The following is a 23,071-nucleotide window of genomic DNA, read 5'->3' as shown; positions in this document are numbered from 1 at the left end:
GATACTCAAATTCACGTAACTTTTCGCATTATTGTTTGCATATCACTGACAATTCTCTGAATTGCACGCGAACGCGTAATATCTGCAAGAGGAAATTATTATGCAACTCACGATTCTGGCTCGCGATAGTTGGACAGGAAAAATCTCAATTTGTGTAATCAAATGAGAATCAAATGAAAATTCTGTGATAAGAAACAACGTCTCTATTATCGCGACCGAGGACATTCGTCTAAATATGCGATTGCGTTAAAACTTACTAGAAATAATTCAGAATAATTAGCTGGAGAGTTTCCTCTTACAAGAATCTTCCTGTTTCTACTAGGTTGGTGCAAAAAGATTTGTCATTTTTCTCTGAAACTTTCTTAGGAAGTTTTCGTTGAATGTGCAAAAACACATCGAGTTGATATTGCTCATTTGAATCGTAAGAATTGTTAATTCCTCGACATTGAATAATTTCGCTTTCAATTTTATTTAATAAATACGACGAATCTTCTGCATCTTCTGATGCAAATTTTCATCTAACATTCAGACAACAAAAATTTAATTACACAACTCATTTTCTTTTTCTGTGTGCGTGTCACGCAAATTAACGGTGTTTCTCATATCAATCCAGATAACGACGGACAATTGCCCGTCAATCCTTCGTGAAAATATTCTTAAACGTTTTTGGATTAGAATGATTAAGATGTGATGCGGTGATGGATATCCCGTAAATATTTCAACACAAAAGCATCGAAGAATATTTTGAAGAGGATTCACGGATGACGAGAGTCGATCTTTAAACGGTTTGCAATTTGCAGAGGTATCGCGTCGCAAACTCATTTCGCGTCCTCTCGCGCACGCATGTCGCGAAATTGCGACAAATAGCGTGGCAGTGCAGCGCGCGACTTGGTGAAGTAACAATCGCGCCAAGTTACTACGTGGTATTGTGAATAAACGTCGCGAGACTTCACGCCGCGAGACAGGCGCGCGTATTGCTCAGACAATGCCTCGGAATTATCACACCCGGTAACAGGATGATAATGATTCATAGTGCCTGTAGTTAAGAGACGTAATCTCTCTCAACGAGTTCCAGAACAAACTGGTTTAGACGCGAAGACGAGGACATGAATCGATGATCATCACGCGAATTCACCTGGCATGACGTCGCACTGGTGACACCTCGAAATTAATTGACAACCTGACGACACCAAGTTTGACAAGTCACGTAGAAAAACTCGACGAGAATGCCAATACAAAATCAAATGTCGACGCGCCGTTTCGATCATGCGAACTCACCGATGCCGTCTTTATAAATCGCTCCTCGCGTCTTGCGTAACACGAGTCTCACGCAGACTGTAGCTCGTAATTATTGCGGCGAGACGCAGGCTCGCAGTTTGCAAAAATCTACGATTCCACCGCGCGTCGGAGAGAGAGAGAGAGAGAGCGTCGACACGATGCTATCAGTTCGCAAATGTCATCCTTATGTTGATTTCGATCGCGTTCCTGGCGCGGAACACCACACCGTCTCTGAATTATTACACTCAATGGCTGCGCGCCAATATACGATTTATGGCAATGGCCGTAGCTAATGGCTATGAGACCGTACCGCCGAAATGTACACGAAGTTTAGGGCTGTCGTGCTCACTACCGAAGTTCGCGCAACATGAACGCATCGTTTAATGAGAGCGCGACCTGCTTTGTGGCCGAAAAATAAGGATAAACCTCGTCGTAATTATAATCCAACCTCTGGAAGTAAGTCCGTCATCGTCACCGGAGAGTATCGAGTAATTGGACTTTTATAATTATCGCGACATGAGGCAATCAAATAATGGAAATTTTATAATTTTTTATATTATATCGAAAAGAAAATATACTGCTTTAAATGAATCATTGAATTTGCAACATAAAATAATGTAAAATAATTTTTGTTACATTATCATACGTTGTAAATTTATTAAAAATTGCACGAAGATCTTCACATTGCATTTTACACAACGTAGAGAAAATTCTAAAGAAAATTGTCTAGAGAAAATTTTGATAAATCTTCTCATATTTTTGCTGCTAAATTTGTGTACACACCTTTCTATCTGAGCGAGCATAATCGCGGATAACTCACGGCCGACAAAGAAAGAAAGAGACAGAGAGACAGGTAAATATGATCAGTGTTCTGCGCGCCGACGAGTATACGAGGCCGCAAATTGGATTCGTTTTTTCCGCCATACAGACGTCCTCTTGCTGAATTAAAAATTCACACTTTCCCATCCGATCGATCTTGGCGGCGTCGTGTGTCGTGACGGCAATTAAGAAGAGTGAAAGGTGGCACGCAACACGCGCGTTCGTCGTTGCGTGTTTGCATACGCCACGCAATCGTGATTGCGGTGGATCTAAACGTTCGGCAGGACTCAAAAGACACGATAAAAGAACGTATATATAGGGTGTCCGGTAACTGATCGAGCAACCGCCGTGTACGGGTAGAACGGGTCAAAATAATCATAAAAGTTATACCATTTTGAAATTTTCTCAATATTTATTCCGTAATTAATTAAAATGTATAAACGAATAAGCTCACGAAAAGCGGTAGGACAGGCTCTGTGTGTAAAAGAAATGGCTTACCTCTTAGCAACGATGAATAAACAGCTGATTTCGAGGCGGAATAACAAGCATATATGTTACTCCACCTCGAAATCAATTGTTTACTTATCGTTGCTAAGAAGTAAGCCATTTCTTTTACACACAGAGCCTGTCCTACCGCTTCTCGTGAACTCATTCGTTTATATATTTTAATTAATTACAGAATATTGAGAAAATTTCAAAATGCTATATAACTTTTATGATATTATTTTGACCCGTTCTACTCATACACGGCGGTTGCTCGAATCAGTTACCGGACACCCTGTATACACACACACTCTCTCTCTCTCTTTATCTCTTTCTTTCTCTCTCTCATCGAGAGTTTACGCGTACAAACGCGCCTCGACCTCGTATTTATAGCTGGACAGAAGGACGTAAATCCAGACGCTTGCTCAAAGAGCGGGATAAATTAAATGAACGAGTATGGATAAATTCAGCCGCTCCTCTGTTCGCTCGTACAGTCTCGGTCATAAAAATACAAATCGTTGCATCTAAAGTTATCGCGATTTTTTTATTGCTACGTGGGCGTACCACGTTACCGTGTTTCTCCCAAATAATAATCAAATTCGAAAATTTCCTCTAAGCTTGCATGATTTAATATAATACTAATATTAATCATAATTAATATTATAATTTTAATATGTAACAGGAATATTAATTTCTGTGCTATTATATATTGTAGTGAAATGTACACGCCCTATGTGTGTGTGTGTGTGTGTGTGTGTGTGTGTGTGTGTGTGTGTGTGTCTATATATATATAACCTACAGTTAATAGGGTTTCTAAATTATTCCGATATCTAATTACATCTAATTACCTAAATATTTGAAGTCAGTTCTAATTGAAACCGTATTACATTGAGAGAAAAAATATCTAAAGAAAATATTTATTTTCTTAAAACTTAAAGAGAATCTTAGTATTTTTCACGAAAGCAATTATTTAAATATCTATTATATACTATTTAAATAAAAGAAGAATCTAGATTTAAGTAAATTATATTGTTAATACCGATCAAATAAATATTTACCAATTTTTAGACATTTTTTCTTCAATTTATTCGAATAATCATTCGAATAAGCATTCTAAGTTATTCGAATCCGAAATTCGAATTTGACTAAGGATAAATAACTAAGTTACTAAAAAATAGTTAAAAAATATTGATTTACTGTGTGCCAAAGTTTTGAAAGGGATTCAAGTTGCAACTTAGACCTGAATCCGGGACCTTATTCCGAACGCACAATGGACATTAAACATGCTATCTTATATAACATGCTATCTAATTATAAGTTCCGTTTTTCTTACAGGAGTTTTTCTTATATATAACGTTATTTCAATTTGAGAATCAAAAAGACACACACTGAAGAGAAATGCTTGAAAATTTCTTCGTGAGATATAAAGTTCATGTCTTGTGAATAAACTTTGAATTTAAACTTTTTAACTTTTTTTAACTTTTTTAAACAAGTCTTTTCTCATCTAACTCTTCAGTTATCTTAGAAAATCTGAATATTTGAATAACGCAAATCTGAAGCGTTTATCTGCTAACCGAATAATCGAATATACGGATAATGTTGGAATGAAGCTAATGCTGTACACTATTTCCTGACGTTCCGAACTAATCCAAAATAATAGAACGTGCTTTCCCGATTCGTAACGAATCTATTATAACCACATTCTATTATTATTCTAGTAATGTTCTATTATCATCAACGTGTCAAAATAGTTCGCGTTTCGTGCTTACTTCCTTCTAGCGCTTAACCCGGATATCGGGCATAAGCACTGAAACCAAACAGCTAAGGCATTGAATTCGCTCCGGGTTTGCGGAAAACACGTTTACCGATGCAATCGGCGTGATCTTGACTGGAGCGCTGCATTCATTCACGAGTGCAAGAGCAAACCGGACACACGGAACGTGCACGACCTATTTCCGCGATGCACTGTCGAAACGCGTAATGGATGGGTCTCCCACCCCGCTGCTGCGGATACACGCGTTCGTCGAGAGGATATTTATCCGGATGCTCACGCTTTTTCTCTCTTCGTGGCATCAAACGACCACGGACGATAAAACATGAGCTTGCGGCCTCTGGAAGTGCGCGCGAACAGGAGCGAGTTATGAGGTTCGTAAGGTCCGTCGTCGTCGTACGAACGAACGAACCACAACGATGGACGGGCCCGCAAGTTTGCAGAGTCCGAAAATACACCGCGTTTATACACCACGGGAACACACGCGATACTCGCGTATGATCGATTGAAGGGAAGGAGCGAAGATAATAATAAAAATAACGTTATACGCGAAAGAAAGCTGGACGTTGAAGGAAATGTTGCAAGCGCTTCTTCACCAAGTTTTTCCTAAAAACCTGATTTATTCACTTTCAGAATTATTTTTTCCAAAAATTGATTTCAAGAGATTATGTGAAGGTAAATAAATTTGAATTTTTTATTTTATTTTAAATTTGATTTTTTTTATTTGAAAATTTCTCAAAAAATTTTGATATTTCCCCTAAAATATTCATTTTAATATAATTTTAAAATTTTAAAATATTCTAAAACAATTTCATAATCTTACTATATTCATTTTAAAATCTTTCAAAATATCTTTTAAACATTTTATAAAAAATTGAAGATAAATAAATCTAAAATATTTATTTTCAAAAAATTTTGAAGTTCCATACAATGTTCATTTTGACATAATTAAAAAATATATTTCAGAATATCCACTTTAAAACAATTTCATAATTTTAATATGTTCAATTTTAATATGTTCAATTTTCTTTTACCTCCAATTCTGTCGTGATATAACGATATCGTACAGAATATCCTTTGAACAAATTTGTTAAAAAAGTCTTTTTTTCGAAAATACGATGTGTCACTTCTTTGTGAATAAAAATATGATGTGTTTCCTCGTTGATTATACGAATCTCGGCACGTGATATTTCTTATACTCGTTCGCGGACGCGATCGCGAATTTTTATGCACACGCGGAACTTCGATGAATTTCCATGGATGCTTATCGCAACGATCTCGAACGGTAATTCCCCGATTCTATGCGAGGAAAACGCGCTAGTTGAACTCCCACAATGATATGTCGCTTTCGCTCATCGATCTACGATATTTTTCTTACATAAGAAAAGGTGAACGGGGACGAAGGACTATTTTCACGATACTATTATCAATCGAGGGACGATATCTCGGCTAGATAAGCGCCTGCAAACAACACTCGACGTAACAACAGAAGCCAAAGAAAAAGAAGTCGTAAACGACATCATTGCAGGTTAAAAGGTCTATCTATACGGCGGGATGTATGCATAGCCGGACAAACACGTGGACGAAAAATCGGCCACGTATCTAATATAAAGAACGCTCGAATATGGCCTAGTTTACATTAAATGCATGCTTGCTTTGTTGAATGCCGCGGTGTATTTACATCGCTATGCAAATCCAAGTGGATAAGATTAAAAAGAACTGTCATATTTATTACACATTACACACACATATACGGTAAGATAGAGATTTAAAAAGGAAAACAGAAATATCAAAGCATACGCTACACTGTACGATATCTCATATTACCCGTTTACGTCAAAGTAATTAAAATAAAATTCGTGAAAAACAGTGAAAAACGTGGAGCGTAGGCTAACGAGCCGCGGATGTTATAAGCGTGGTTTACTGCACTGAGAGAAAAAATATGTAAACATTAATAAATATTTATTTGATGGGAGTACTTACATATTTAGAGCATATTTATTTATACCAATACAAAATATTGCTCAAAGAACAAGATATACATTTTCTTAAAACTTTAAGAAAATCGTCACGAGTCGTTATCTGTATTTTATTACCTACGCTCCATAATTTTCACGAATTTGATTTTAATTACTTCGACGTAAACAGATTGCTTTCATGTGTATTAGTACACAATAAATAATTTTTATCTTTTAGATATTCTTTTCCTCACAATGTCGGAACTAAAATATGCTATTAAAAAATTTGTCATACTCCTAGCGAAATTTATTTTGTTAGCAAGATAGACCTTACTGGTTAGAGTTAGTTTTTTAAGGAGGGGGTGCGCGGAGCCCCTCCCCCGCGCATACACGTGTACTTTATGCATATAGTAAGATGTCTGTATATAATATATACATACATACAATTTATTTTTGCTCTACTGGAAGCACAGTAAAATTTAAAACAATTTATATGAAAAAAAAGACTATAATATTATCTCCATATTGAGAGAAAAATGTTTGGTATTTGTAACTATAATCATAAAGAGAAATAATTACTATAAATTATAGTCAAGATAACCATTTTTTAGTCAATGCACTATAGTTTTAGTGATAATAATCTTATATGCATATTACTACTACTATCTTCGTGTTGGAACAACCAAAAAATATAATTGAACCCAATTTGGTCCTAACTATATTTTTTGGTTGTTCCAACACAAGATAGTAGTAGTAACAAAGATAGTGGTAGTAACATGCATATAAGGTTATTATCACTAAAATTATAATTAGTGAAATTGACTAAAAACTGGTTGTTTTGATCATAATTTATAGTTTTTACTTCTCTATATAATTATAGTTACAAATGCCAAACATTTTTCTCTTAGTGTATGTAGCTATCAATTTCCTAAAAAATCTCTAAAAAAATTAATTCCTACAGAATTTATTCTATCTATTAGCAAAAGATAAAAAGGACCAGCATTATTTGATAAAATACATATCTTCACGAGCATCGCGTATGGATTCATTTTGAAAAAGATTTGAATATGTTTTTTTCAACGCATTTTGAATCGCAGCCTCATTGAGAAAATTTATTTCTGAATAATTATCACAAGATAAATTCTTTAATTGGATGTTAAATGTGTATTAAAATTAAAAAAAAAAGTGTTCATATTGTCTCGTAAACAAGTATACACTAAATAATATGTATTCTTAATAAATGTAAATTATATGTAAATTATATGTTTTCTTTTCTTTAACTATCGACTCTGTAGAAACTGCATAAACTGTTTCGAAATTTACTCTAGCTGTCAGAGATGTCGCGCGCGATATGATAAAAGTACTAATGCCTGGACACGTACTTAACTTTGGACATTTTTGTTTTTGGCTTTTATTCTAGCCTTTAAATATTAATACGAATAATTAAACTTCCAACATAGAGAATACATATATACATGTATCGAATATGTACATGTATTCTACGCTGAAAAATTTCCATTCGTACTTAAAGACCAGAACAATAAGAATGTCCAGAGCCAGGTACGTGTTCAGACATTGGTACTTTTACCTTGCACCGAAATCATATCGTTATATTCGGTATCAGAGAAGCGCGATCGCGACATGCATATCGCGCAATTCGCCCCGATCGCGTACACTTACTTCGTCCGTTCATAATCGAAGCAAGATCGGGGATATCGGCTCGCAGGTAGATATTTTAACCCTGCCGGCATAAAACGCGTACCCTTTGGAGGGAAAAATCTGCGCAGTTGAGTACGCGATGCCCAGCGACGTCGTCGTATTACAAAGAGATCTCGCCTTATTACCCGGTCGTGTGACGTCGACGGCCGACGCGGGTTCATCAGTGCGCAGGTAATACATTCACACGAACAGCCAGGACGTTGCTAAAGTCGGGTGAAATAATTGCTCATCGATCGCCATGCTCCCCCCCCCTTCTCTCTCTCTCTCCCCCCTCTCCCTCTCCCTCTCATTCTCTCTCTCTCTCTCTCCCTTATACGCAGATGCGAATTTAATAATATGCCGCCTGCAAAACCCGTATTGACGTAAGGACCGTCGAGAGAGCGTATCACTTTAACAACGTTCACCGTATCGCGCAACACGGAAGAAACTTAACACCAGATGCGACCTCTCGCAGGCGACGGAAATGAAAAGTTCCGTGTCGATGCTGTTACGCGCGAGTCATTATCATAAATTTCCGTAAGATTTCGCCCACAGGCTGCGACCACGTAAACGGCAGACGCTACTAAAAAATGTCAAAGTGCGATCGAGAGTAGAGACTGTGGCGCGCGAAAGTCCCTCGATTCCAACACACGCAAGAGAAAAAAACCCCCCCGGGTGCGACCTCCTAGTCGACGAGAATAAAATTTCACAACATGATAACACTTTCTACATGTGCCACCCGTTGCATATTTTTTCCCCTGCAAAATTTCTCGTCACGTGCGCGAAACGTATGTGCCGGAAATGCGAAACTAGGAGATCGAGGGAGATCGCGACGAGAGCTAAAAGCGTTGCTCTCACAAAGCGTGCAAGCGCTAATAATGTTAAATTAAGAAATGCGATTTTTCTATTTAAGCACCAAATGACTTTAATCCCCGAATTTATCTTACGAAGTCCTATTACCCTGAGAAAAAATATCTAAGAGATAAAAAATATTTATTCGGTGGATACTTATACCAATATTTATAAAATATTTATACCAATATTATAAAATATTTTTCAAAAAAAGAAAACATGCATATTCTTAAAAATATATTCTTAACTATCCATAAAAGAAACTATTTTTCTATTTAAATAAAAGAATACAGATTTCAGTAAATATATTAATATATTATTAATACACTGAGAAAAAAATGTTTAAAAATTTATTTATGGGATATAAAACTTATTTCTGTGAAATAATTTTTTGTGTAAATAATTATTTCTAAGATAAAATTATTCTATTTTAATTATTCTAAGAAGAAATAATTAATAAGAGATAATTAATAAGAAACGATTATTTCTGTGTAGTAACTTATATCCTAAAGAAAAGTTTTGAAGTCTAGTTTTCAGTGTACCTCTAAATAAATATTTTTTTATTTCTAAAATATTTTGTCTCTCAAGGTAACATATATCGATATTTTAATCTAACGAAATTTTTTTAATATTCTAAGCCAAATATAATTAAATGATAAATATCAATGTATTTTCATTAAGCAAAAATTATGTCGTTTAGAAATAAAATTTTCTTTCACTAATAAGTTTGAGTTCGCAGAACGTGTAACGCAATAAACGCGTGCACTTGAGAAGCATGGGCTTTCTGGCGAACCAGTGCGTGACGAATAAACAAGGAGTATAATCTCGGTTGTGTGTGTAGCACTTGTTGCGTGAAAAAAGGAGCGCTTTAAATCTGGCAAGAACTTCGCAAGACCATTACACTGCTATAATTCGCACGATAAAATCAAAACGCGCATCTACGTTACCGTCCACGTTCTCGTACAAGCTTACGCATTATGTTATTGCGCACTTATTGTTTACGCGATAATAATGTAATGCACACGAAACACGTAATGTAAGCGGCACGAAACCTACCGAAGACATTTCCGGAAAAACCAGTAATAAACTAGCGAGGCAATACTCGCGTGTGTGTTAATGTTATGCAATTAACTCGTTGATTCAATATTTCAGAACAGGGATTCTTCCGTATATACGCAGAAAAGTTCGCTGGAAAAAGCCTACACGTTTGGGTTAAAGATTTGACAATATGAATATGAACATCTTTAAGCAACTATAAAAATGTCTCGTCAGCTTTCAGCATCCGTTTCCGTAACGCAAAAAAAGTCGATACTCAACGCTATAATATATAAGTCGATAATATTTTTTTTCATCCTCACTAACAGAGTCAATGATTTATACACTCACGAAATTTTTTAACGAGCGGCAATAAATGTCCAAATCGAAATTCTGATTCCACTTTAATCCAACAACAAAACTTTCGACAAAATTTAAGCACAAATGAAATATACAACACTATGTTTAATATAAAGTGTGTGCAATAAACAAATATTAAATAATTAATATTTTTATAATACAACAATTAATAGAAATGTTGTTGTTTGAAATTTCGATGAATTTTGAAGATTTGGAAGAATTCTAAGAACGACCAAATTGTTTGAAGAAGGATGATAGTATATTTGCTCATTCAACAATACTGTATACCAACAGAATCCTAAATTTAGACTGGGTATATATAAGAAGAAAAGAAGGTTTTAACTGACTCATGATAGAATTTGCGATTCAAGGAGCATTACTATTAGCATTCAATATTTGCAAGACTTTTTCTTCGATTGAAGGACGGTATACATAACTGATAGTTACGTACACTGAGGGAAAAATTACCTTAAAATCAACAAATATTTTTTTGATGGGTGTTATTAAGATATTTACTTAAATCTAAATTTTCTTTATTTAAATAAAATATTGTTTACTTAAATCAGGTAAACAATATTTGATTTAAATAAAGAAAATTTAGATTTAAGTAAATATCTTAATAACACCCATCAAAAAAATATTTGTTGATTTTTCAGATAGTTTTTTCTTTAGCGTACACACGCAATTTTTTATCTAGAAATTAATAACGTATTTGTATTCATGAGTTGTTTGTTACTCGGTTATTTTTTCTTGTATGAAATAGGTACGGAAATTACTGATTTACTAGTGAACTGAAATCTCTGAATAACTGATTTTTTCACTGATTTCTAATAATAATAATAACCGAAACTACCGATAGATTAAAATAAATATATATTAATACAGGTACAGAGTAACTAGGGATTTACACATAACGACGGATCGTGAATATCGATCTAAATTTCGACTCGGATTACACCGGGAGTAAGTTATAAATAAATTATTAGATATAAACACGCCTGGAAATATACAATATATCGCTACCTGTGTCCCAGCATTCTGCGTCCTCCGTCTCGGCTTTCCCGATTTAGCATCGTGTTTCCCGGCACTACACCGTCATGGCATTGACACTCGCGCAGATACGATACGATCGGAGAGCGCAAGAACGTGTTAAGTGACGCGAGGCTAACGAGAACACGATTAAATATTTAAATCGCCGACGAGAACATGTAATAACTAGCCTGTCGACACGCGTTTGTGATCTATGCGTCGCTCACCGGCTCGAGCGAGTCGGTCACGGAAAATTACGTGACGCGCTAGAGTACCAAAATAATGAACAAAAAAAGTTACTTCTCATGCGTCTCCTCCCCCTTCCCCCTTCGACGTGTGTCGTTGCAATATGTATATTCGGTGGCTGAGAGAAAGAGAGAGAAATCATTACAACCACACCCACAAAAGAATCCTGGACCTTCGTGAAGTCGTCAAGGTTATTAGGTTAACTGTATATATTGCAAATTTCGCCCGCGGCATTCGACGATTAACCTTTAAAGGGCCGGAAAACCACTGTAGTGGTGGTAGACAATAGTTAGTTGCATTCATGTTCTACACTTATCTACTTATGTATGTATAGGTATTCACACATCCAGATACAAGTTTACACTTACTGTCCTCCCCCATCCCTCTCCCTTTCCCCTATTTTCTATTTTTTTCTTATATAACTATATAACGATATAACTATAAATTCTCATAATTTACAAAAATTGATAGTTCCATCTTACTCAGCAACCTCGAAAACTTCTAGAAACCTATTTTTTTCAAATTTTCAAATTTTAACATTGTTTTTACCCCCCAAAGCCGAAACCACTATTTTGTATACGATGAATATACGATATAAAGTACATTTTTTATCGATTTTCTTCGTGGAATCTGATACCTCAAGTGCCGGCCCTCTAAAAGTTAATTCATAATTACTAACTAACGCTGTGTTTTCTATCGACTCACTTCCGCGTAGGACTGTCGAGTGCCTGGACGACCAGAAAAATTGATTCTAGGACGGAATACAGGACGCAGGATCAGTCAATAATCGACAACGACAAGCTAACAACCAGTGTTAGATATTGATCGATGAAAATTTTCTTGGACTAAAATAATCAACAAATCAATAATCGGAATTAATCAATCGTTATATATCAAATAACAGATAATTCCACCTATTGATGAAATTAATTATTAGTCCAACTTTGACGTAATTGATTATACACCAGTTAGTAATTAATTTTACCAATCAATGAAATTATTTGTAATTTTATATATGATTGATTAACGTCAATTATCAATTTGCCGATTATTTTAGCCAAAGTGGGATATATTAATCGATTCATGCATAAATTAACTATCAATTCAACTTGATTGATTATAGACAAATTAATAATTAATTTCACCAATTAATGAAATTATTTGTGACTTTATATATGACGATTGACTAATATCAATTTGCTGATTACTTATTATATAGTTGAGTATTTATCAATTTGCTGATTATTTTAATCAAAGTCGGGCAAAATTGTTTTGACTAACACAAAAGTTAGCTTTTATATCTTTATAACTGAACGTAGAACTTCATAAAAAATATGGAAAATTTGTAGAAAGATTTCTATAAATGCGTGGTTATGTTTTCCTCTAGCATGATCAAAGTTGGGCATTAATCAATTCATAAATTGCGATATTACAATTTTTGTATTATGAAAAAACCAATGTAAATCATTTCAACCGAAGGAAAAAATAACCCTTGAGGAAAAAACAGAGTAGCAGCGAGAACGGAAATGATAATCGGTATCCTCGAATGGAGAATGCAAAACAACCCAACAGATAAATATCTAATATATATTTGCGTCAGAGCACGCAGAATGCGAATGAGTTAGATTTCGCAAGTGCCGGCTGGCTTTACACGCACGGGCCAATGCAACGAACTATTGAGATAGGCTCCAGTTATTTGAATTTCCTTCTCTCAAACAACGTAAAAATTCTTGAGATGAAGTTTTGCCGATTAAATCGACTCTGTTAGAATACGAAAACTCGACGAAAATCCCCTAAGAATTGCTGGAATTTTCGTTGCTAATTGGCTATATTTATGCAGGAATAATCCAACAAAATTATGATTTCCGAATTTTTGTCACCAATGAGGCTATATCTACATGAAACCAAAAAAATCCAAGCCTAATGGGCGCCTAATTAAAAAAACAATTTTTATTTTCTACTAGCTGTAAAATGTTTTGCTAATTACGCCTTTTTTAACCATTCTTTAAAAGTTAAGCTTATACTCTAAAGAAGTACTGAAGTTGACAACGAACTCGAAAAATATCGATAACATAGATCGTCACTAACATGATCATACTATCTTTTTCGTATTTATAGATAAATGCATGCTACTTTGTTTTATACTAAGAGAAAACATAACCACGCATTTATAGAAATCTTTCTGCAAACTTTCCGTATTTTTTTTTTTGAGGTTCTATTTTCAGTTATAAAAATATAAAAATTAAATTTTTTGTTAGCGAATCAAACACGTGTGGTATAAGCTGCAGAACTCTAGTATTAAGTAAATATTTACGTCAACTTCGCTTGAGATTAATTTTAAAAATTAAAAAAATTTTTTTCTATTTTTTCTCAATTTTAAAATTTTTTATCGTTTTCATCACATAGTGAACAATGCTCCAATTCATTATTGCACGTACATTCAATGTGTAAAAGCATTTGTAATTCTGCGCAGTCAATTCGCGACGCAAAAGGAAAAGGTCAATATTTAAAGCTTTTAGGTATGACATCCTTTTAAAGAGATGAAAATTGACCTCTTGAACAATGAAGAAACTCAGTGCTATTTCAATACTATTTAAATTATGTATCAAATTTTCTTCTTTACTTTTTCCTCTTCATTTTTCTCAAAACTTCATGTAGGTTGAATCATTCTCGCGTAATTACAATTATCGGACAATTATCACGTTTCATTATATTAAACACATGAAACTGTGCTACTTTTGCTTCATTAAATCGATTCCGTTTGAAAGTGAAAACTCGACAAAGCACGGCACAAATATCCCCCAAAACATTGCTTTAATTTTTATCAATAATTACTACGTTTTATCTATATATTTAACGCATTAAATGAAACGTGAACGTGCGTCGAACACAATCAATATATAATACATTGTTCCGTATGAAAAATGTATATTTTTCATGAAGAATTACCGGAAGAGAGCGTGATAATGCAATTACGACTGACGCGCGCAATTTAGCCGTGACTGAGCTCTCCTAAACCCTTTGATGTATCTACGTCGGACGTATGTCCGGGCTCTTTTCGAAAGAGTAAACACCGGGTGGCAAAGTGCCCCGTCGTAGTTACTGTCGAGTGCGGGCTGAAGAGTATGGAAAATGTATAACGTCCGCGTTGCAGTCCGCGCTAAAAGGGCTGCCGTGTCGCAGCGCGATTAAATGCACCTGAGGGTATTTCTCCACGACGGAGAGGAATTCTCTCGCTGCTCGTCTCTCACTTACCCCAACGTGGAGAGGAAGCCGGACACGTTTCCCTCGGCGTAGAGGCTGACGATATCGCCGAGGTGGAGGAAGCTGGCCGATCCTAAAAGCTCGCCCATCTCGATGCCGTGCTCAAAAGTCTCCCTCGGTGCCTCAAAGTCCGAGAAACTCCCGTTGGCCGCTTCAGCCGAGTGAATTATTCATGACTACACCTGAAAAGGAAAATCAACAATCGTTAAGGAAAACTAAAGAGACAACTTAGCGGGGCTTTTGCGGCGCGGCCTAACGAAATCACCTGCGGTCGCATTACGCAATGCACGTTTACGATATACCTTCTCATCCGACCTGACGATGACAAGTGATACTTGGATGGAACTGTCATCACCGATGGGATACAATTGATATCCTAAATGTGTCTCCCCCCTCCGCCCTATCGATTGACTCTACAACTGTATCACTCACAGTTGAATGCACTTGCGCGGTGAGAAATCGTTAGGGATGTCTATTAATAGGTTTCGCGCGAATCTAAAAATTCGCACGGGAAGAGAGGCCGGAGCGAACGATTCGGTATGAAAATATGATGGTATAAAACCTTGGTAAAAACTTGGTAGATACAGTTTTCAAATAGTTACTGGACAGTTATGTCAACTTTTTATCTATCATCTGAAGAATAAAACTACTTGGGATCCGAATCAAGATGTAAGGCCTTTTGCACATGAATTGCCATAAGCATGGACATAAAACATAAACTTTAGTTAGAGAACTTGCTGTAGGATCTTCTTGTAGTTTTATGTATCCTAGATAAAGATAGAAAAATCCGGTAAATCTGATCCGAGTTCTTACGCAATATATTTACAACTAATGAAAATGCGATAATATCAGGTAATAAGCGGATGTCTACGCAAACTACATTTCCATTAGGGAATATACGTGTTGAATAAATCACAACATATCAAACAAAAATGTATCGGGTTTCCTCTGATGGTGGGCCACCATTGTTTTCCTCGTCGGAACGAAGAAACTCGAGATTCTGAGTTGCAGTTGGCCGCGGGATATTTTCGAATAAGCGTATATATCTCGCCGATGTTTGCTCAACAATACTCGTGACGCTTCGAAGAATAAGAATCCACCGTAATACGACTGCTCATAACGCGAATTCCAAAAACGAAATAATAAAGAGCGCTATACCAGGGAAACGGAGTCTCTCTTCCGATGTTTTCCAATGTCGCGGCTTTACGCGTCCGATATCTCGACTCGTCTCTGCCGCGTTTCCACGTCGCTCACATGTATGTCCGTTATTAAATACGATCTAACGATAAAAAAAAATGTCTATGACTCGACATTTCTGCGCTCAAAGAGAGACAGAGAGGAAAATGTTACACACACGGAGGATCGCGTTTAGAAACTGTGTGCCGATTGCACTGTGTGAACACCAACTGAACGAGACTTAATTGCTCAATAGTGCCATCGCAAATTGCTAGATGAAGTTATCTATCTAATAGACCCGACGCATCGACAAAACGGGTCGTGGAATTCTTTTTGTGTCTCCTCCGCGCGCGGCAGCAAAAATATCCTGCACGACGACGAGCGACGACCGGCGTTTTCTCCATGACATTCCGAGTTTTCCACGATTGCGAGCTATTCGTATCCCACGATAAACGGCGCTTCGCCCGGATCATGCAAGAATTCTTCACTGTGCATTGCACATTCATTCAAGTTCATATCCACAATGAGTATAGATAATAGTCACAAATAAAAAAGTGGCAATTTAAATTGTGAAATGTACAGGCTGTAACTACTGTGATATTAGAATGAGAATATACAAAGGTTCCGATATAAGATGTGGATATATGAGCGTGGTTAAGTGGTTTGTAAACCTCTTGTTGGCAAGAGGCCTTGTTGGCAATGTAGCTGAAGTAATAAATACCTATTATATCCGTGACGAGAGTATTCTACTAGACACGCCTAAACGTCTTATAAGTTAGCGGAACAAAGTCAACAGAATCAATTCTAACTAATGTTACTATTTGTTGCTCATTTGTTGCTAAAAAGTTGCCAAAAAAAAATTTGTTGCTCTGTTAATTTTTTTTTTAAACTATGTTCCGCTAAAGGAAGATTAGTTAGTGGAACAGTATGTAAATAAAAACAAAAAAATAGCGGAGCGATATATTCGGGACTAGCGTATTTTGTGAGCAACTAATTAGCAACAAATTCCTATGCTATTATAATATTAGATTTTTTATTGTTTCGTTGTTATTTACTGTTCCGCTAACTAATCTTCCTTTGCGGAGCGGAAAATAGCGGAACATTGTTTTTTAAAAAAAACTAACAGCAACAAATTTTTTGTTTGACAACTTCTTAGCAACAAATGAGCAACAAATAAAAGCATTAGTTAAAATTGATTCTGCTGACTTTGTTCCGTTAACTTATAAGATGTCACGCCTAACAATCGTGAGCATGAATAAACAATACTCAGAATCGAGTCGCCAACAGCTCAGCTAATTGCTAAGTGCGAATAGATCTTCATCTCGATTTTCGTAATCACACGTCTCTGATCGAGCTACCTGGAAAATCGTATCTGCTGAATGGATGAGAAGATACCATATCTCGCACGTGTCTCTCGTAGATCTCTCGTAGATTACGAGAGGACATGGAATCTCTTATGCGGGGCAAAATAGTCTAGTAGCAATCTACTGGTAAATCGTGCGACGCAACTTCCCGATAAATGCATTTGCTGCAAGAAGAAATTCGAGTGCCTCCGGTCGGGGAAAAAGAAAGAGATAGATAGAGAGATTTTATTAGAATTACCCTTTAAATTAAATTGACCCTTAACCTTAGTCCACGTAAACAACAAACGCAACCCACCGGTCAGCTTCACCTTTGCGGAAGAAATCGATGAGTCGAGAGTCTCGACACCGACGACCAATCAAAATGCAATCTAGATGCCGCGGGAAAGTGACGCGAGAGTGATAAGTCGAGAGAAAAATCGATAACGACGAATTAACTGCAATTAAATTCCTTGTGCGCGAACCGAGGAAGACTTATCTCTTCACTGCAATCGTGCTCTCTTAATGTGAGTCATTTACAAATCAATCATAAAAATGCTTCTGATCGAATCAGCAAAAGATCTATTTCACTGATGAGTATTCCCGGATTTTCAGTAAAAATACTCCCACTTTACTGTCCCCTCGGTAGGCGTGGCAAAACCTCCGAGGGTATAGGAAAAGAAATATAAGGATAATAAATCCAAGAAGGAAAGGAATTTACCAGTATAGGTTAAGATACATATAGGATAAAGAAAGATATAAGGAAGAAAGAGGAGAAAAAGGAATAGGTTAAGATATAAATAGATTAAGGTGGGAGAAAAGCAAAAAATATGTAAAAGATAAAAGGCGTATAGATATAAGGAAAAGAATGTACTAGAAACTTCTTGGCACGAAGCTGAAGTTGAGAATAAAGATACAGATACTCCTACTTTACTGCTCTGTCTTATTTCTCATCGATTTTGACGGAAAGTGGAAATAAGGTTTCACTGCAAGATGCAATACGCACATTCGTTAATCAAATCTAACTTTCTGCCGACGATTTGCGACGATGGAATTCACGGTTTTCATACGCGAGTGTGCAATGACACTGTCTGCAAAGCGTAAATAATAGTATCAATAATAAAAACAGTCATTACTATTAACTAATCCTCCCAACAAGATTTTACTGATTGCAATGCCGCACTTACTGAGCCGCCAATTATAAGTGCAATATCTTCATTTCAGTATAGAACACACTGATTGCATTTTAGAGAGTGAAGAATGCAATTTCGCTGTACATGAATTCGCGGGATTTCCGTTTCAAGACGGGATTCTAAACTGACACAGAATAGACATCGTATATATAAATACGCGACTGCACGACGCACAACACAACAGCACGTCTTACAGAGAACTACCGGCTGCTCTTACGTGGCTATACGCGTTACTTCATTCACGGACATACGAGAGACGCGCTACTTTTAGATCTCATTCATAGAAAAGCCGCGGGAGAAAGATTCACGTGCTGTCTCTGAATCTCGGTGATAGAGGAGTAAATAAATCCGCGCGCTTGCAGAAAAGGAAGAGAGCGTTTCCGATGCGTGCCAAGAAAACTGATCGCAATGCACGATTATTAATAGCTCTCGAATATGACAGAGATTGTAACGCGAGAAATACGCTGTTCCCCTTTTGCCGCTGTCTATTTTTATCAGCTCTATCGTCCGCGTCAATCATAGCGTGATAATTGTGTATTTGCAATTATTTTATCCAGAGAAAAATATCTAAACATTAGTAAATATTTGGTGAGAATACTAACAGCGTGTTTACTTATATTTCAATTCTTTTATTTATTATATATAGAATAAATAAATTGCTTACATGAAAAACTAAAATTTTCCTAAAGGCTTTAAGAAAATGTATATTATCTTATCTTATTTGAAACATATTATAGTTATTATATTAATATGAGTAAATATAAGTAAATATGCTGTTAGTATATCCATCAAATAAGTATTTACTGATTCTTAGACATTTTTTCTACGAGCAATTTTTCTACGAATTCGAACAATTATCTACAAATTTTCAAAACATAATAGCGCGATCTCTCACACGAAGAAAAAAATTATTGAAAATTCATTTGTGGAATATAAAATTTATTTCTGTGGAGTAAACTTCTATTTCACAAATAAATGTTCAACTTTTTTGCTTTTCAATATTTACGAATCTCACATCTTCACGTGAGATTACCATGAGATGTGCACTCGAAATCGCGTAAATTTTTCTTACAATTACATGTGAAATTTCATCGAATATTACAAGAGAATTAACGGAATAGAGCGTATTAACGTTGAAACAGTATATGTCGAGGAATAGCATCAACGAATCGCTTCATGTGACCAAGCGATGAACCTATTAGATTAGTTTCGCAGTCGGTTATTATAGAAGCGCAATTGCCCGAGATAGAGTTTGTTAAAACGTTACGCCGATGATAATCGCGTTGTGCGTCGTGCAATTTTTTCCTCCCTCTTTTTATCCACCTCTCTTTATTGTTACGACCAAGGTTATCGTTGAAAATTCTGCGCCGAGAAAACATTGAAATATTATTTTAACAATGACTGCCGCGTGCAGGTGATACATACTGCGCGTATTGCGTGATACACGAGAATCCTTTCAACTACGACGAAGCTATACGCATACTACCATTTATCAACAAGAATTTTACGATGGATAAAAATTCGTTCCTCTCGTTTATTTATCTACGTAGGTGCAAAAAACTTCGTTTTATCTTACCTTATTCGAATCAAATAGTCGTGGATTCGATCGAAAGTAATTCAATTGTATCGTTCATTTATCTATATCGTATTAATCTATTGATAAAATGTTTCACTAATAATTATTACTAAAAACCGACTTGAAACTATCGGGAAATTTACCCTTACTCCATCTTCTTTTATCATCTTCTTTCATTGAGGAATTTATGCGACTCGAATTCGTTTTTAGTGCTAAATTCTTCGATTACAAAACGCAAATTTTCGTTTGTCATATCTACGAAAATATCAAAAATTTGTACTATATGCGATACACGAAGAGAGAAACAGAGAGGGAGAGAAAAAGAAAGAGAAATTCCTTAACCTATAATTTATATATATAATTTTGGGGGCACATATGAGATTATGGACGATTATATATGACCATATATTGCAAAATTCATATATAATTTTTTTCTGGCTAATAAACGAACCGGATTTATATATGAATTCAATATTCTTAATAGTAATGTTAAACTTGCTAGATTTTAGGATGTATTTTGAACGAATTTGTGATACTCGTGATGAGCTTACGATAGATTTACAGGTATATAAACTTGAGAAACACTTGAAACAAACGATATCTACTTGAATGTAGTATGTAATTTCTAGTGTACACAAAAGAGTGGTGAAAGACGCGCAGCTCGCTCCGTCTTCACGCCGCATGTAATGCAGCCGCCGGACAATAAACCGCCAATTGACTATCAATATCGTCTAATGAAACCGTATCGATGCATCGCGATACGGGAGCATGCAATTCTATCCACTCCACCGCTATTCAACACGCACACGCCGAACAAAACGGCGCTATTAAGCGGCGACATCTAATACGATCTCAAAGACACATGACATAGCGTGTACTTATATACACAGACATATAACGAGAGTCATTGAGTATCAAAGTAATTTTCCGGCTGGTGAAGAAGTTCCCACATTACTATCAACAAAGTTCCATGTACTCAACGGAAAACGCGACTGCGGAGTATCACGAACGATTTCCCCTCCTATTTACGAAATGAGCTTACAAGCTCCAATCTTCGATGTTAAACGATCTCAAGCGTTTAATGTCGACGCTTACTGCGAGAAAAACCGAAACGTCTATTCCGGGACACGATCAATCGACTAAACATCGTTAAACTTTATTTCCTCATGTTGTGGAAAACTGCAAATCGACCGCGAAAGTATCAGCAGCAGCACCGGATATATCAATACTCTGGATTTTTTAATTTGGATAATTTTTTAAAATCTTTTGCGCTATATTTTTATATCGTGAAATGTATTTTCGTTCGATCTTAATACATAAAAGCCAGTCTCAAGGTTCCCCGTCTTTCGAAGCTCAAACACAAAAAACCAGTAACAAGTTTTCTCTTGCACCATGTAACAATTATCGTCAAAGCACAGTTCATTTCACGTAACAAGAAATGAAAAGAAGGAAATTCGTAGTCGATCTTTTTCGTTTGGACTTCGGAAAACGAGAGATCTTGTAACGACTTTTTGTGTTAAGGTAACGAAGTTTCGTGCTTCAGATTCAAGATTTCGACAAAATTTATCATCCTACTATTAATCTGTAAAATCTGAGTTGAAAGGAAGTCCGTCCAGACAAGATCACGATATGCAAGCATTAAAATTAAAATATAGACACACATTCAGGAAAAAGTACATTCTTGTCTGAAAAATATCTTCATTTTTAACATGTTAATCTTCAAATGAGATTACATAGCGTTAAATAAAGATAAATTACTTACAAGAATATATTTTTTATACGATTTTTTTCAACGAAAAAGAACTTGTGTTCTCCTTATTCAGAAATTCTTTTCATTAATAGAAAGCACAAAATATTGGATTGAGAATACGATATCCTTAAAAAAGTCGGAAGAAGATATCATTATCATCAAGATAATTATATTATGCTTCTTATGAGATTGTTCAAATATGTATGTGTAATATTCAAATAAAATTATAACATTATTGAAATTCAAGACATTAAGATTCTTCTAACCAATTATATATCCTTATATATGAAACAATGATTGTTAATTTGAGTATATTAATTCGAAGTGGACAGGGGAAAAACATCATATTCTCAATCCAATATCTCGTGCTGTCCATTAATGAAAATTATTTTTGGATAATAAAGACAGATTTTTCTTCGTTGAGTCATACAAAATATATATTCTTGCAAGTAACTTACTTTCGTTTAACGCTATGTTAAACTAAAATCTTTTGATATAATCTCACTTGAAGGTTGACACGTCAAAAAAATAAAGATATTTACAAGAATGTCCCATTTTTCGTACGTAACATCGATATACTTCGATTCGGTCGCTCGAAAGGAGCGTCCTGTACTATCATCGCGACAAGTACGATATCTCAGGCTAATATCTCAGGGTCGCAATGCGTCGAGTAAGGTTCAACCTGACGCATTACGGCCTACGGCGCACCTTGACCTCGGATCGTCGAGGTGCCCCCGAAAGCTGTGCCATGCGCGGTGTTCAATTTCACGCGAGGGAATATCAGGTTTTCATGCGTTATGCAAGTACTCTCGCGACGCGGCCGGGATGTCACAATCGCGTCGCGATACCAGATCCGGTCGAGTCCCATCCTCGCCGTGACGATGGCGATGATGACAATGACAATTGGTCATCATTTCGCGCGTTTCGCTGTCCCGAAACCCCGACGGATTTCCGAAATCCCGAAGGATCGATCTCGCTGATTGAGAGACGTGAGCAAAGCGCGGACGTGACTCCCGGATCTCGCGCGAATAATTCATCGCGCATCGATTTAACGGGATTGATAATGCCACCGATTAGAATTCATTGGGATGTATTATGCATCTCCAAATAGACTTTTATAATTATCACGACGTGAGTTAGTCACTGGTAGAAAGTTTGCTATTGTTTTAATTATATTTATGAAGCAAATATGCTATATCAAATTAACCTTTAGATTGCTGAGAAAGCCACTTTTGTGGCTCTG

At 36.1% G+C, this 23,071-nt stretch overlaps 1 protein-coding gene across 7 annotated transcripts in view; it reads right to left on the bottom strand.

Moving 5' to 3' along the window:
* Window positions 1-23,071, bottom strand: part of LOC116842092 (inositol 1,4,5-trisphosphate receptor) — a 67,310-nt gene that overhangs the window by 36,282 nt on the left and 7,957 nt on the right. For all 7 annotated transcript variants that reach the window (XM_032810797.1, XM_032810799.1, XM_032810798.1 and 4 more), the window contains exon 2: window positions 14,785-14,975. In XM_032810797.1, the coding sequence (XP_032666688.1) occupies window positions 14,785-14,882 (98 nt within the window). In that variant the 5' untranslated portion in view covers window positions 14,883-14,975. The remainder of the gene's footprint in view (window positions 1-14,784; window positions 14,976-23,071) is intronic.

The sequence above is a fragment of the Odontomachus brunneus genome, unplaced genomic scaffold, assembly GCF_010583005.1.
Source record: "Odontomachus brunneus isolate Ranch 3 - 2012 unplaced genomic scaffold, Obru_v1 Obru_scaffold_021, whole genome shotgun sequence".
Classification (NCBI taxonomy): Eukaryota; Metazoa; Arthropoda; class Insecta; order Hymenoptera; family Formicidae; genus Odontomachus; species Odontomachus brunneus.
Note: the sequence above shows the minus strand (reverse complement) of the source record. Positions and strands in the feature narration are given on the sequence as shown.